This window comes from Hylobates moloch, unplaced genomic scaffold, assembly GCF_009828535.3.
Source record: "Hylobates moloch isolate HMO894 unplaced genomic scaffold, HMol_V3 SCAFFOLD_20, whole genome shotgun sequence".
In the NCBI taxonomy this organism is placed as follows: Eukaryota; Metazoa; Chordata; class Mammalia; order Primates; family Hylobatidae; genus Hylobates; species Hylobates moloch.
The window spans coordinates 45,034,812-45,049,342 of record NW_026652295.1 but is presented as its reverse complement, the minus strand read 5'-3'; the positions used below and the strand labels follow the sequence as shown (position 1 = coordinate 45,049,342).

The 14,531-nt window shown below is 37.6% G+C and overlaps 1 protein-coding gene and 1 long non-coding RNA gene across 4 annotated transcripts in view; one reads left to right on the top strand and one right to left on the bottom strand.

The window, feature by feature from the left end:
• The window catches only part of PLA2G7 (phospholipase A2 group VII), a 31,967-nt gene extending 17,750 nt beyond the window's left edge, over window positions 1–14,217 (top strand). For all 3 annotated transcript variants that reach the window (XM_032141732.2, XM_032141731.2, XM_058432127.1), the window contains 10 exons: window positions 598–719; window positions 1,166–1,310; window positions 3,134–3,227; window positions 5,358–5,426; window positions 6,076–6,199; window positions 7,032–7,145; window positions 8,283–8,374; window positions 9,553–9,723; window positions 12,394–12,542; window positions 12,998–14,217. In XM_032141732.2, coding sequence (XP_031997623.1) covers window positions 624–719; window positions 1,166–1,310; window positions 3,134–3,227; window positions 5,358–5,426; window positions 6,076–6,199; window positions 7,032–7,145; window positions 8,283–8,374; window positions 9,553–9,723; window positions 12,394–12,542; window positions 12,998–13,134 — 1,191 coding nt within the window. In that variant the 5' untranslated portion in view covers window positions 598–623 and the 3' untranslated portion in view covers window positions 13,135–14,217. The remainder of the gene's footprint in view (window positions 1–597; window positions 720–1,165; window positions 1,311–3,133; window positions 3,228–5,357; window positions 5,427–6,075; window positions 6,200–7,031; window positions 7,146–8,282; window positions 8,375–9,552; window positions 9,724–12,393; window positions 12,543–12,997) is intronic.
• LOC131382076 (uncharacterized) lies at window positions 8,382–12,376 on the bottom strand. The gene is made up of 4 exons (XR_009211247.1): window positions 12,018–12,376; window positions 11,241–11,388; window positions 9,693–9,750; window positions 8,382–9,121 (listed from the first exon to the last, which is right to left on the bottom strand). It is a non-coding gene; the product is annotated as an uncharacterized LOC131382076 (long non-coding RNA).
• Window positions 14,218–14,531: the final 314 nt, after the last annotated feature.

Below are 14,531 nucleotides of genomic sequence, written 5' to 3'. Positions count from 1 at the left end.
ATAGAGGCTTGGTTGAATGTAGGGGGGTTGGTGAGAAAGAGGTAGGAGAGTAGGATGATTCCCAGGTTTCTGGCCTGTGGTGCAGGAGATGAGGAGTTCTTGAGTTGCAGGCTGTGTGGTTGGAAGGTGAAAAAAGAGAGTTGAAAGATGGTCATTTAGTTTCATTTTGGAAACTAAATGGCTTTGACATTCTTATGGGAAGGACATCAGGTAGAGATGCTCAAGGAGAAGTTGTAGGCACAAATCTGAAATGTGAGATAAAGTTCATGTTTAGGAAAAACAGATTTGTGAAGTCATCTTTAATGTATTCTGGATAGAAGTAGAATGAGAGGGCAAGGCTGCAAACATTAGGAGGTAACAGTCCAAGGCAGCTTGGGAGAAGGGCTATGTCTACTTTCATCTCTTTACCCTCCAAAACCCCTACACAGTGTTTCAAACAGAGCAGACCCTCAATAATTGCATATTTTACTTGTTAGGTTGAGAAAGAAAGAAGGCCAGAAACTATGGGAAGTAACTTGATTCCACTGGAATTCCTTTGCATAATAAAATCTGATGTGTAATGGATGACAAATGAGATAATATTTACCTGTTTTTCAGCATGGGTCAACAAAATACAAGTACTGATGGCTGCTGCAAGCTTTGGCCAAACTAAAATCCCCCGGGGAAATGGGCCTTATTCCGTTGGTTGTACAGACTTAATGTTTGATCACACTAATAAGGTAATGCTTTGATCTATACAACTTATCCTAATACTCTAATATTGTCTGTTGCTATGGACCACTAGAAGGTGTTCAAATGTGACCTTGCCCTCACCTGAGAATGACTCATTTTTCAGTTTGTATTGTTTCATATGAAGGCTTTTGCTAGTTTGACCATGCCTCAATTCTTTGCTATTGTCTGATTAATTTCTCTATAAACCTTATTTTTCACTTCCTTAATACCTGAAGCCAGCCTGCTTATATTTTCCTTTCACTGAGATAGAATATTGTTTTTCTGTTTCTCTTTCATGACTATCTTCAATCACCACAGCAGCCTAAAAAGTTCTCTAGACCTTTTTGTGAACACAGAGGTATTTGGGTCCCCACTAATTAAATATGCAAAATAGCTGCTGGAATATGTTTGAGACACAACTTCTCTAAAAGTGCATTAATTTCTTTCTTAACAGGGCACCTTCTTGCGTTTATATTATCCATCCCAAGATGATGATCGCCTTGACACCCTTTGGATCCCAAATAAAGAATATTTTTGGGGTCTTAGCAAATTTCTTGGAACACACTGGCTTATGGGCAACATTTTGAGGTTACTCTTTGGTAAGATTTCTGTTGATCCTTCTTTGTAGGCTCTCGCGTATAAGAAAACCTTGAAAACAACAAGAATTTCAAGTAGTTAAGACCATAGTAGATTTTTCTCCAGTCCAAACAGCTCCTAAAATGATAAGGAAAGTATTTCTCTAAAGCCCAGGCAACTACGACAGAATCAAGGTTCTCATTTTGTCCTTTCTCAGTTGGATGGGAGTGGCCGAGAGTATCAGACTGACTCGGACATCTTTCTGTGGCTGCTCTTTAGTTTTCATCTGACATACCATAGAGAAGGCAATACCGTGGTGAGAATAGCAGGCTTTTTGGTGTGGCCACTATCCCGCATGGTCTGTGCTAAAGTTAGACAAAAAGAGAAAGAAAGTAGAAGCCATAGAACTCTCCAGATCCAAAACAAAGGAGTCAAAGCTAATGCCTTTCTTGTCACACATGAAGAGACTCTACTCTCATTCCCATCACCTACCCCCATCACTAAGACAATCTGATGTGTGTTCTTCAGTTACTGTCTACATTCTACTATTACAGACTTTTTGTTCCTTATCTGTTTGACTAGACACTACTGTTGGGCTGATGTTAACTGTGTATTCACATTTACCCCTCAAAACGATCTACAAATTTTGGGATTCATCTTAAACATCGGCCTCTAATTTTCTTAAAAACCACTTAGACATAAAAATAGCATAACTGCATATTTATGTTGCAAAATAACTTATAAATCACTTCCATAGCAATCATCACATTCAGTCTTTATGACTGCATCTGCATTTTATAGACGAGAAAATGAAACACAAATGATTGCTGATAATAATGGTGACAATAAAAATTGAGAAGTGAAAGAAGACAATATTTCCATTTTTTGAGCCCCTTACTACGTGAGGGATAGGTGCTTTACATATATTACCTAATTAAGTAAAATTCTCACAAAAATCCTATGAAAGAGATATCATTTTCTCAAGTTTACAGAAAAGGAATCTGAAGCACAGAAAGTTTAAGGAACTTGCCCAAGATCCATAGCTAGGAAGTGGCAGAGTTGCATCCATGACTCAATATGAAGTCAGTGGTTTCTCTACCTTTTACTGCATGATTATGACCAAATCATAATGAACAGAGTCTCTATTTCTTAGATTCTGGCTCTCAGTGTAATATATCCAAGGTTTTATGGGTAGTTTGGTTTCAGAACATTCCCTTTAAAATTTTTCCAAAACCTGGGAATGGCAATTAAGTAGCAGCCTTTATGAATACACGTATGAGTAGGAAAATCTCTCACCTTAAGTCCAGAGCTGTCAGTAAGAACTCATCGTTAATGATCCTATGGTCTGAGGAAAGAACTTACGCTGGGTGCGGTGGCTCATGCCTGTAATCCCAGCACTTTGTGGGGCTGAGGCGGGTGGATCACCTGAGGTCAGGAGTTCGCGACCAGCCTGACCAACATGGAGAAACCCCGTCTCTACTAAAAATACAAAATTAGCCGGGCGTGGTGGCGCATGCTTGTAATCTCAGCTAATCAGGAGGCTGAAGCAGGAGAATCGCTTGAACCTGGGAGGCAGAGGTTGCAGTGAGCCAAGATTGTGCCATTGCACTCCAGCCTGGGCAACAAGAGCAAAACTCTATCTCAAAAAAAAAAAAAAAAAAAACTTACAGTTCAACTCTTTTGTTGGTGGGTATCTAGTAGCAGTCTTTTTAATGAATCTACTATTCATCCATAAAAAAGTTGATATAAATCAGATGGGTCTGCATTTTATGCTAATGAGATATGAATTAAATTCACTAGCAACACTCGGAGAAAACCTTAACTATAACCTTCCACTGTTGTCTAGGTTCAATGACAACTCCTGCAAACTGGAATTCCCCTCTGAGGCCTGGTGAAAAATATCCACTTGTTGTTTTTTCTCATGGTCTTGGGGCATTCAGGTAATGTTTGAGAGGTTGAACAATTTTAGCTTCCAGGAATAAATGACAATTTTTTTATTCAAGAAAGAAATAGCAGATTTTGGAATGTCATGCAGGCCCTTGTCTGGAAGAGTTGGGGTTCCTCAATAATTGGCTGTGGGTCTATTGATCAGTCCTAGCCCTGTCTGGTCAAGTAGTTTTCTCCCTACTACCAGCTCACTGGGATTAGCCTCACAGCAGAGAAGAAAGGGTGTTGCATTTTTATAGTTGTCCTTCATTATTGTAATATTTACACTCTTAAAATTATCCTCCGTAAAGTTTAGAACTTTTGAGAAACCAATTTTAGATTAGCTGTGAAAGGCATTTATTAAGAGAAATATCTGTGAAGGCAACAGAAGGAGCAGGAAAAGATGGGGAGAACCTTTGGACCATGACACAGGTTGGACACCTGAAAAGGTGATGGGGAAGGGAAAAGGATTGGATAAGAAGAGCTTCAGACTGAAGCATGGTTCTAAGAAATAATTGAGCCAGGCCAATGGAAGGAGTGCTTGACTATATTTGCTTATCAAGAGTCCTGTATCTCATAGGAATGGGCTAATGTTAGTACCCATGCTGTGCCAAGTCTCTGGGAGCAGCTCACTGGATGCTTAGCTTCCACTTGACCATGGTGATGGATCTAGTGGGGCAAGAGCTGGATAGGGTCTTTAGTAAGCTATGCAGTCTGTAGCATGATAGCTGAGTGGCACATTTTCATAACAACAACCACCCTCTTCACTTTCTTCCACCACTTTCTCACCTGTCGCCCCTCTTCTACCTCAGAGGATTGTAAAACTCAGAAAATAAGAGAGATGGCTTTTAGCTGGGAAGAAGTTGGGTAGCACTTGCAATAAAGAATTCTCTTCAGCACTTTAAATGTAGTTCAGCAAGCTATTTGATTTCTCCTACACTAGTGATTGGCAAATTAGAACCCAAGGGCCAAATCCAGCCCACTGCCTATTTCTGTAAAGTTTTATTAGAACACAGCCACACCCATTCATTTTTGTACACTGTCTATGGCTACTTTTGTCCTAAAACAGCAGAGTTCAGTAGTGGTGACAAAGACTGTATGGCCCACAAAGCCGGAAATATTTACTCTCTGGCCTTCAACAGAAAAAGTTTGCTAATCCCTGTGCTATATCATTTCCCCCCTCTTGAAAAGGTCCTGTATCTGCAGCAATAAAGACATAGTTTCTAGCTACCTCCTTTTTATTCTCTGTGGACATTTCCTATTGAATGCATGGTATGAGGAAAAGGTTGTGCAAATGAAGCTGTGGAAGAGGGCATAAATGCAGTGCATAGCACATGATTTTTCAACCATTTCACCCAGTCCAATCATTTAAATAATAGCTAACATTTGTTAAGTATTTACCTGTTTCTAATATGAGTATAAGTACTGAAAATGTATTAATTCAATTGATCCTCACTGATGAGGTAGCATACTATTATAGTATCACCATTTTATAGATAAGGGACCAAGGCAGAGAAAATATTGTGACTTATTAAAGGTACACAGCTAACAAGCGGTAGAACCAGGGTTCAAACTCAGTGGTCAGACTGCAGGTCTCATTCTCGTAACTACCATACTATACTGCTTTCCTATATACATTATCTTAGCAAAACCTTACAACTACCCTAAAACAAATGCTTTACTCTAGGCCCATTTTACAGGTGAGGACAAAAATGCAGTAATTACCTAAAATCATATAGCTGGGAAGTGGCAGAGCCAAGATTAAAAACCCAAAACTCTCAAAGGCAATATTTATAATCACTGCCCTGGGTTTTCTCAACTTTGGTAATCTTGACATTTTGGACAAGATAATCTCTTGTTGTGAAGGGTTGCCCTGTGCATTGTAGGATGTTTGACAGCATCCCTCTACCCACTAGACACCAGAAATACCCTTGCCCACATTTGTGATAATGAAAATACCTCCAGACATTGTCAAATATCCTCTAAGGAACACAATCACCCTCCTTTAAGAACCATAGCTCTCCACTCCACCCCAGGGCACTACTACAGGGGTATAATGGCCTCCATGTTCCCAGTTTTATTAGTGGACTCAGCCTTGTAATCATGACGGGTAGTTGTAATGCTTCCCTCTTTTTGTTTTGAAGGACACTTTATTCTGCTATTGGCATTGACCTGGCATCTCATGGGTTTATAGTTGCTGCTGTAGAACACAGGTATGTTACCTGATATAATTGAGCTCTTTGGCCAACTACAGGGAATGTCAATGCTCATAACTATGTTTCCAATTTTCATAAAAGTTTATTTAAAATGTTGATGGAACTTTCAAGTATGGTAACATGATGAGCAAAAAAGGAGATTGAGTTTATCGACTTAAAAGACTTAAAAGCACCTAACATTTCTAGAGTGTTTATTGCCTGCCATGTCCTACGTGAAATGTTTTTAATACACCATTTCATTCAGTCTTCATAACAATCCTATGATATGGTTATTATTATTATTGTTGTTGTTTTAAGGAAGAGGAATATAGAGGTGATAGAGGGTAATTTGCCCAAAGTCACACAACTAGTAAGTGGCAGTGCCAGGATTTGATTCCTGAGAGTGAGTTTCAACATGGCTAACATTGCCTCCCAGAATTAGGAAGATAGAATGGATTGAGTTTACCTGCAACTTGACGATAGACAATAAGGTTTTTTTCCTGGAACTCTTTTACAGTCTTCTTTAATTTAAGAGAAAATATAGAGTGGAAGAAGAAAGGGAAGTCAAAAGATGAGAGGAATTTGAGTCAATGATGGAACTGAGAAACACGGGTCAGATGAGGAAGGGAAGGAGCATACATAAATAATAATTTTGCTTGTATTATAGAGATAGATCTGCATCTGCAACTTACTATTTCAAGGACCAATCTGCTGCAGAAATAGGGGACAAGTCTTGGCTCTACCTTAGAACCCTGAAACAAGAGGAGGAGACACATATACGAAATGAGCAGGTACATTGCAGTGAAAGGAGAGGTGGTTGGTGACCTAAAAGCATGTACAAAAGGATGACATTTGTTAATTTAGTTTTACACACGGCAAGTTATGCTCCTAGCTCTCCTATTTCCCATTCCCAAAAGATCTGTCAGTAGATTCCTGGAGTAGTAAAATTCCCTTAATGGGATATCTAGTTCATAGTAAAAATAAAGGCAAATACAAAAATTTGGGAGATGACAGTGAATATTCAGAATTCCCTTGAATTAAAACTTCTAATTTTAGAATCTAAAAAGTGCTAGAAAATAAATTAATAGATTCTTCCTCACAGGCAATATAAAAAGACTACTTTTCAGAGAGGCAGTATACAATAGAATTAAGAGTATGGGCCTTAGAACCCAATTTTCTATGTTTGAATCCTGGCTCCACCACTTAATTTTGTTATAAAATAATGAATAAAAACATTATTTGTCTTACAGAGCTATTACGGCAGTTAAGTGAAGCATATTGGCATCCTCTTTATGGTGGGTGTTTTACATGTGTTATTACATTTGAGTCCACCCACATTTCCTTTAGGTAGGCATTATTATACAATCAATGGAAACTCAGAGAGGTTAAGTAAATCATCTCAAGTTACACAGTAGGTAAGCAACAGAGCCAGGATTTGGACTAAGCTATACCTATGTGCACAGCTGGGGCCTGTGTCATTATGGTAGCATGTGATAGTCACTAACCACATTTCCAGTTTATAACTGACCAACGATTTTTCCCACATACAGCTTCTACCTAAACTTTAAAATAAGTGTTATAACATTTTACTTTGTCATTTCCTTCTTCTAATAATTATATTAGGTACGGCAAAGAGCAAAAGAATGTTCCCAAGCTCTCAGTCTGATTCTTGACATTGATCATGGAAAGCCAGTGAAAAATGCATTAGATTTAAAGTTTGATATGGAACAACTGAAGGTAAGCTATAAAAAGAAGTAATTTTTCTCTTGTCCTACAGTTCTTTATTGTTTTTGTCGTCTAATTTTCTGCTATATTGCAAGATACAACATGATAAAGGGCTGCAACCACCCCCCTCCCCAACGCACACACACATAGACACACAAAGCAGTACAGGTAAAGTATTGCAGCAATGAAGAATGCATTATCTTGGACTAGATATGAAATTGCCAAAAGTTAGTCAGTTTTGATCTACAAAAACAGCAATGTCATATGGTTCAACTCAACTCCTGTGGAAGTATTATTATTTCATGGACAGCTCCTGCATGTTTTTAAGCTTGATCTTGAAAACTTGACACAAGTTTGGGAGCGGGTGGAAAAATATCAGACAGAGTGGGCAGCATGAGCAAAGACTCAAAAGTGTGTGTGGCATGTGGAGTGCAGGGATTAGGGGAAACTAGAGAATAAGATGATGGTCTGTTCTCCAGATACAATGAAGAAATTTGTTATCCCTCAAGCAGCCACTCTCTTCTGTATCCTTGCCTTTGTACATGTTGTCCCCTTGGCCTGACACACCCTTCCCCTTGCCTAACTCCTACCTAATTTCAAGACTCCAGTTGAGCATCACCTCCTCTAAGAAGCTTTCTTGGACCCCAATGCCCACTTCTGGACTGGGCTTGCTGTCTGTCATGTGTGCTCCTTTGTAGCACTGTACTGTATTGCATCATGCCTCTGTATAACTTTCTTCCCTGATGGACTGCAAGCTCACTGAAATGAGACTGCAGTACCTGGCACAGAGTAAGTACTCAATAAATACTCATGGAATGAACAAACAAATAAACATGGGGTGAGGAGAGGCAGAAGTCAGAACTGATGTTGAAGTTTCCAGTGTGGTGACTACAAAGACCATTAAGTTTACTTTCAAACCTTTACATATGTTATATATATTTGTAAATGTGTTTTATATATGTATGTATATATGTATATGTGTATATGTGTGTATGGTATGTATAAATGTGTGTGTGTATGTATATTCTATTTTATAAGAAATCAAAGTATTTAACCATCCCCATGAAATGAACAATTATATGATTGACAAAATCATTTCTTCTAACACCACGAGATAGCTATAAATTTATATCATGCTTTTTCAAATAGGACTCTATCGATAGGGAAAAAATAGCAGTAATTGGACATTCTTTTGGTGGAGCAACGGTTATTCAGACTCTTAGTGAAGATCAGAGATTCAGGTAAGAAAATAAGACAGTAAAGCAAGAGAATAGTAAATTATTGGAAGAGGGCGAGTGATAACTCATGTAAGATATAATTTTTTATTCAAATTCTTAGTGAAGAAGGGATCTCTTGGAGTTTATAAGGCTATTCTTTTGCCCCCATAAAATACTCTATATACATTTTCCTAGGCTAAAACATCTACTTCTTCTGCTATTAAAATCTCCCCCTACTCCCATATGCTTTCCCTCATTATTCTTGTTTACCTAAGGGCTTAACACTTTTCAGTTAAAAATTTATTTTTATATCATTTTTTGTGACAGAATGATTGTGATAATAATATTGTCATCTTACAGTATTGCCAGTCTTCTCCAGTGGGCAGGACATTTTTTAATTAGGTTTTTCCCCCTTTCACCTTTAAGATGGAGCTGGATCTAAAATTACGATTATTGGGATAGGAGTTGGGACAAGACCCCAGTTTTCTAGCTTGCAGGAGCATTTTCTTTCTTAAACTACTTCATTCCAGACTGATGAGATCACATAGGACAAACCGTGCAGAGAGTGGGCAGGATCATTTTTGAAACTTCACCTCAAATCCTTAAAAGTCCATTTCAGTGTTAAGAGAATTCTCCTCTTTCATCCATTTAGCAAAAGATCAGGAAACATAGGATAAACTTACTTTTAAAAAGGAAGTTGGTTTCATTTTCAAATGATATGCTCCATATGTTTTTCTTCAACCCTCAGACAGTTTTTCAGCTGAAGTGCCTCTAAATATAAAGTAATGGGCCCAGTTGTTACTCTAAAAAAGCTATAATAAATACACTACAAGGTGCATAAAAGCTCTGAAAACAAAGGTGCATTTACTATACTTTTTCAGGTACTCCACAGTGTTGAAGAAATTATTATGTATTCTAAAATTTATTTTGAATAAAAAGTTTTAAGGATATATCACTCAAATGGTTGCAATTCCTAAAAGGCATATAAAGAAAATGATTATATATAATTCCAGGTCTGCTACTTTACAAAGTTAATCATATCCCTTTCCCACATTGAAGTATAATACCTCTTTATTCCAATGAGATAACCCATAATAAACTGGTATGGTGCGTGTCCACCAATCCTAGCATTATCAGGATGTCCTCAATGTTGGCTAGTATGTAACCAGTTTAATTTCATCATTGTCAACAAATACCTACAGATGTGGTATTGCCCTGGATGCATGGATGTTTCCACTGGGTGATGAAGTATATTCCAGAATTCCTCAGCCCCTATTTTTTATCAACTCTGAATATTTCCAATATCCTGCTAATATCATAAAAATGAAAAAATGCTACTCACCTGATAAAGAAAGAAAGATGATTACAATCAGGTAAGTATTAGTGACTTATTTCGTTATCTGAAACAAAATTGAAGCTTGGGTAAATATCAGTCGATATCATTTGGTAACCATTACAGAATTGCTGAATTGGTTGTTTAGACTTTCAATAAGGAGAGAATTAGATAATCTCAGTTTCTAAGTACATTTAGTCTTACTCTTTTTAAAATGGGAATGTTAATGTATATAGTACATATACTGGTTATATTAGTCTGTTCTTGCATTGCTATACAGAAATACCTGAGACTGGGTAATTTATAAAGAAAAGAGGTTTCATTGGCTCACAGTTCTGCAGCCTGTACAGGAAGCATGATGCTGGCATCTGCTTGGCTTCTGGGGAGGCCTCAGGAAACTTAACGATTATGGTGGAAGGCAACCGGGGCGTGAGCACTTCACATGGCCAGAGCAGTAGGAAGAGAGGGATGGGTGAAGGTACTGCACACTTTTAAATAACCAGGTCTCACAAGAACTCACTGTCACAATGACAGCACCAAAGGGGATGGTGTGAAACCATGAGAAACTGCTCCCATGTTCCAATCACCTCCCACCAGTCCCTACCTCTGACACTGGGGATTCCAATTTGACATGTGATTTGGTGGGGACACAGATCCAAACTATATCACTGGTAATTAAAATTAGCATTATACTACATGCTACTTTAATCTAAACACCAGACTATGCCTACAGATTTTTGGGGGTAGAGCTAGGTGGAAGTATTCCATCATTAGGCTGGGCTAGGAACTCTTTAAAGAAAAAGTCAGATTATCTATTGAGACCTGCAATATACTTACCTGTTGAGAAAGAATATGAGTTTATAAATTCCCCAAAGCTATAATGGGGTACCATCAAGTGTTGGCAATTCTTGTATCCTGGAGGTGAAAAAGAACTCCTGATAAGGTTTTGAACTCTCAATGAGATATTACAAAGCAAAGATGGACCTGAACTCACCACTTTCCTATCTGAAACCTGGTTTATTTAGGAGAAGAGAAGATGCAGGAAGGAAATATACAGAGTATAAGCAATAAACAGTATGGGCTCAGAGAATAGAGGGGTCTCTTCCAATGGAAAAGGATTCATAGATGACACTAAAATTGGATTTTGTAAGATCAAGAGAGTTTAGATAGTAAGGAAGGGTTTAGGTATTTCAGGCAAGGACTTCATTTAGCTTATGTGTATGTGCAACTCTAATTCTAAAACAGAAATAATACAGAACACCTAACCTTCCCTCAACCCTACTTCCTTACTAGGCTCTCACCTTTGCTTTTGTCCCTTCTCTGCTAGAAACCTTCAAAGAATAGCCAATATTAGTTATTGTATTGTGCTTACTTCTACTCACTCTTTGACTCTTGTGGTCTAGCTTCCTGGGCCCTCACCAGCATGCCAAAACAAAGACACTAAAGGCCTGCTGCACACCACACCAGCAGCCTCTTCAGAGTCTCAACCTTGCTCTCTGCATCTGTTCAACATTGCTGACCACCCCTCTTCCTGCTCCCTTGGCTACTATGACCCACCTCTTTGCTGCTTCTCCTGTCATTTATACCGCTCCTTCCAGTTTTCCTCCTCCGGCCAGTTCTCCACAGTCAGATCATCCAAGCTTCTGCTCACAATTCTCTGTAGTCCTGCTGTTTATCTTCTTTATGTTTCTGACATTCAGGTTTCCTGGGGAAGAGGGAGAGGGAGTTAAGTGGCCCTGTTTTGAGCTTAGATGACTAAAAGAATGATGGTTTGCTTATAAGAACCAGCAGAGTCAAGAGGCAGAGCAGCTTTGGGCAGGGCTGGGAAGATCTTTTAACTTCACAATTTCTTAGCTTGAGAACTGGGGAATCTGTATACAGATGTCTGGCCACAAATTGGATGATTACATAATTTACATGATAACACAGATGAAACATTTGAAGTAGAAGAGATTGCAAAGTGAGAAAAGAGTTGGTCTGCCAATAGAATCGTAAGGAATGCCTACATTCGGCCAATGGGAAATGGGTGAAGAGCCAGTGAAGAACATAGAGTGGTTGGTGTCAGAAGGGAAGGTGCAACGTTAAGGAAACATAAAGAAAAAAAGTGCAAGAAAGCCATCAAGTGTCAAATGTCCCAATGGTGGTAGAAAACGAGGACTTAAAAAAAGCCATTCTATTTGACGTTAGGCTATTGATGAATTTAGAGAGCAGTGCAAATGATATTTATAAAGTGCTTACATTTAATACTGGGAAAGGTGTTGTTTGAAATCTATTTCCTCTAAGGCTTAAATCTAAAGTGATTTAAATTTAAAGTGACTAGCATCAAATACATACCACGTTCAGGGTGAGGGCAGGCGGCAGGCTCTGGCTCTGAGTTCAGGGACCCTTCAACACAGAACACATTCCAGTATTCAAATTGGAAGTATTCCAATTCACGAAAAACGAAGAATAATTTCTTCTAAAATCAAGATACCAAGCAAGAAGATTCTTTGAGTTGTTTTTCTGGAAGGAAGAAGAATATACTCTGGGATCCCTAAACAAACAGCCTGTGACCCTTGAAATACATCTAAGTAGATCAAATTACAAGTTTTATTTCTTCTTTGGTTTTCAGTAAACAGACCAACAAAACCAGTATCTTTCTTACACTCTAACTAAAAAAAAAATAATTTTATCAAACAATGTGACTTTTAAATGTCTTGTTCTCTTTTAGGGGTTCAGTCCACCAGAATTTTGCTGACTTCACTTTTGCAACTGGCAAAATAATTGGACACATGCTCAAATTAAAGGGAGATATAGATTCAGATGTAGCTATTGATCTTAGCAACAAAGCTTCATTAGCATTCTTACAAAAGCATTTAGGTAAGAAACTATTTTTTCATGACCTAAACCAGATGAATCTCAGGACAAAGCTGTCTATCTTAATACAGTTTTAGTACCATTTAAACTATTTCCAGTTGGTTTACAATGAAACAAAGCAGTATATCAATTTGAAAACAGAAATTTGAGAAAGTTAATTTTGCTGCTTTACATCCTCTATATCATAGAAAGCAAACCCAACTGTTAAAGCTAATATTCTTTGTATGAAGCCTAGAGTGGACTTCCATGTTGAGGATACTGACAGCAGGTTGCCTCACTCTTATCCCGTTTGCATTCAGCTGCTAAAGCAGCCATGAGGCAGCTGATATAGAGCACATTGTCTCTACCATCCTAATGGAACTTGTGTAATTTGTAAATCTTTATTGCCACCTAGGGGCACCAAACTGTTTAATGCTCTCAAAAGTTTAATATGTTCATTAACACTTTATATTTTATAGGACTTCATAAAGATTTTGATCAGTGGGACTGCTTGATTGAAGGAGATGATGAGAATCTTATTCCAGGGACCAACATTAACACAACCAATCAACACATCATGTTACAGAACTCTTCAGGAATAGAGAAATACAATTAGGATTAAAAGAGGTTTTTTAAAAGTCTTGTTTCAAAACTGTCTAAAATTGTGTGTGTGTGTGAGAGAGAGAGAGAGAGAGAGATTTTTAATGTATTTTCCCAAAGGACTCATATTTTAAAATACAGGCTATACTGTAATCGTGATTGAAGCTTGGACTAAGAATTTTTTCCCTTTAGATGTAAAGAAAGAATACAGTATACAACATTCACATCAGCCTAAATTTTAATTTTACAAAGAGGATTCCTTTTTAGTGTCGAAGTTAAAAACTGCTTTCACATTACTTTGACAGACAAGTAGATTAAAACAGGCAAAATGCCAGTGAAAACCTGTTGCGATGATACAAGACTTCCTAAACATACAGTAAAAAACCATTTCTTGCTTTTATTATCTACTATGGGCAGTGGAGTTTAATTATAGCAATATGATATGCTAGGTAGAATTTGGCAGCACTTCTCTTTGACTTTTGGTCACGGCAAGAAAAATTAGAACAAGCAAAAGCCATTGTTTTAGCACAGGATTGGTGGTACTACACAATTTCAAATGATGACTAAAAGGAGTAGAGAAGGGTTAACAACATTACAGATGAGGCAAAGGCAGTGGATTAGAGAAAATTGGTAATTTTTGGCACTTTCTTTAATTCTTTAAGGCATTCCATTTACTAAAGAAAGGTTCCATAGGTATTACAGCATATAGCAGGGATTCCAGTTAAAATACATTAGTTACTCACACAAAGGCTGTGAAGGATAATAAAACATTCAGAATTACATTTAGCTTCTTCATATTCCAATTAATTTTATTTAATGTTTTCAATTCTGTATGCAGTAGTAAAACAGATTAACATGATTAAATGGAGGTAAAAATATAGCTTAAGAATTTATATAAATATGGGAATCATGGAAAATGATTTTATTTCCCACGGGGCATAAAAATTTATACCACTCATTTGGTACCCTAGTCCTATCTTAGTGGTGTCAGGTGCAAAGTCACTCATTCTCAGAAATTTTACTTCTGTAGCCATTCAGATTAAATTTTTTAAAATAGGGAGTTAAACTCAGCTTAAAATTGAAGGCTTCCTATAATCTGACCCTAACGCATCTTCTCTGAGTTTTGCTTCTGGCAATTCACATTATATTATCTATATGAGTAAGCAAAACTTGTCTATTCATTATTCCAGGAATAAGTAATATACTCATCTACCTCAATTACTTTTAATGCAAACCTCTCTCCCTTCTACTTACTGAAATTATAACTGGTTTTTAAGGTTCATAATTCTTTTTCCATTAGGCTTCAGAGTCTGACAATGCTTCACAGAGATACACTTTTACCCCAGTCTCATTTAGCAAATCTTTTCCCTATTCATTTTAGAAATAAACATCGCAACTGTATGGATGTCCCAT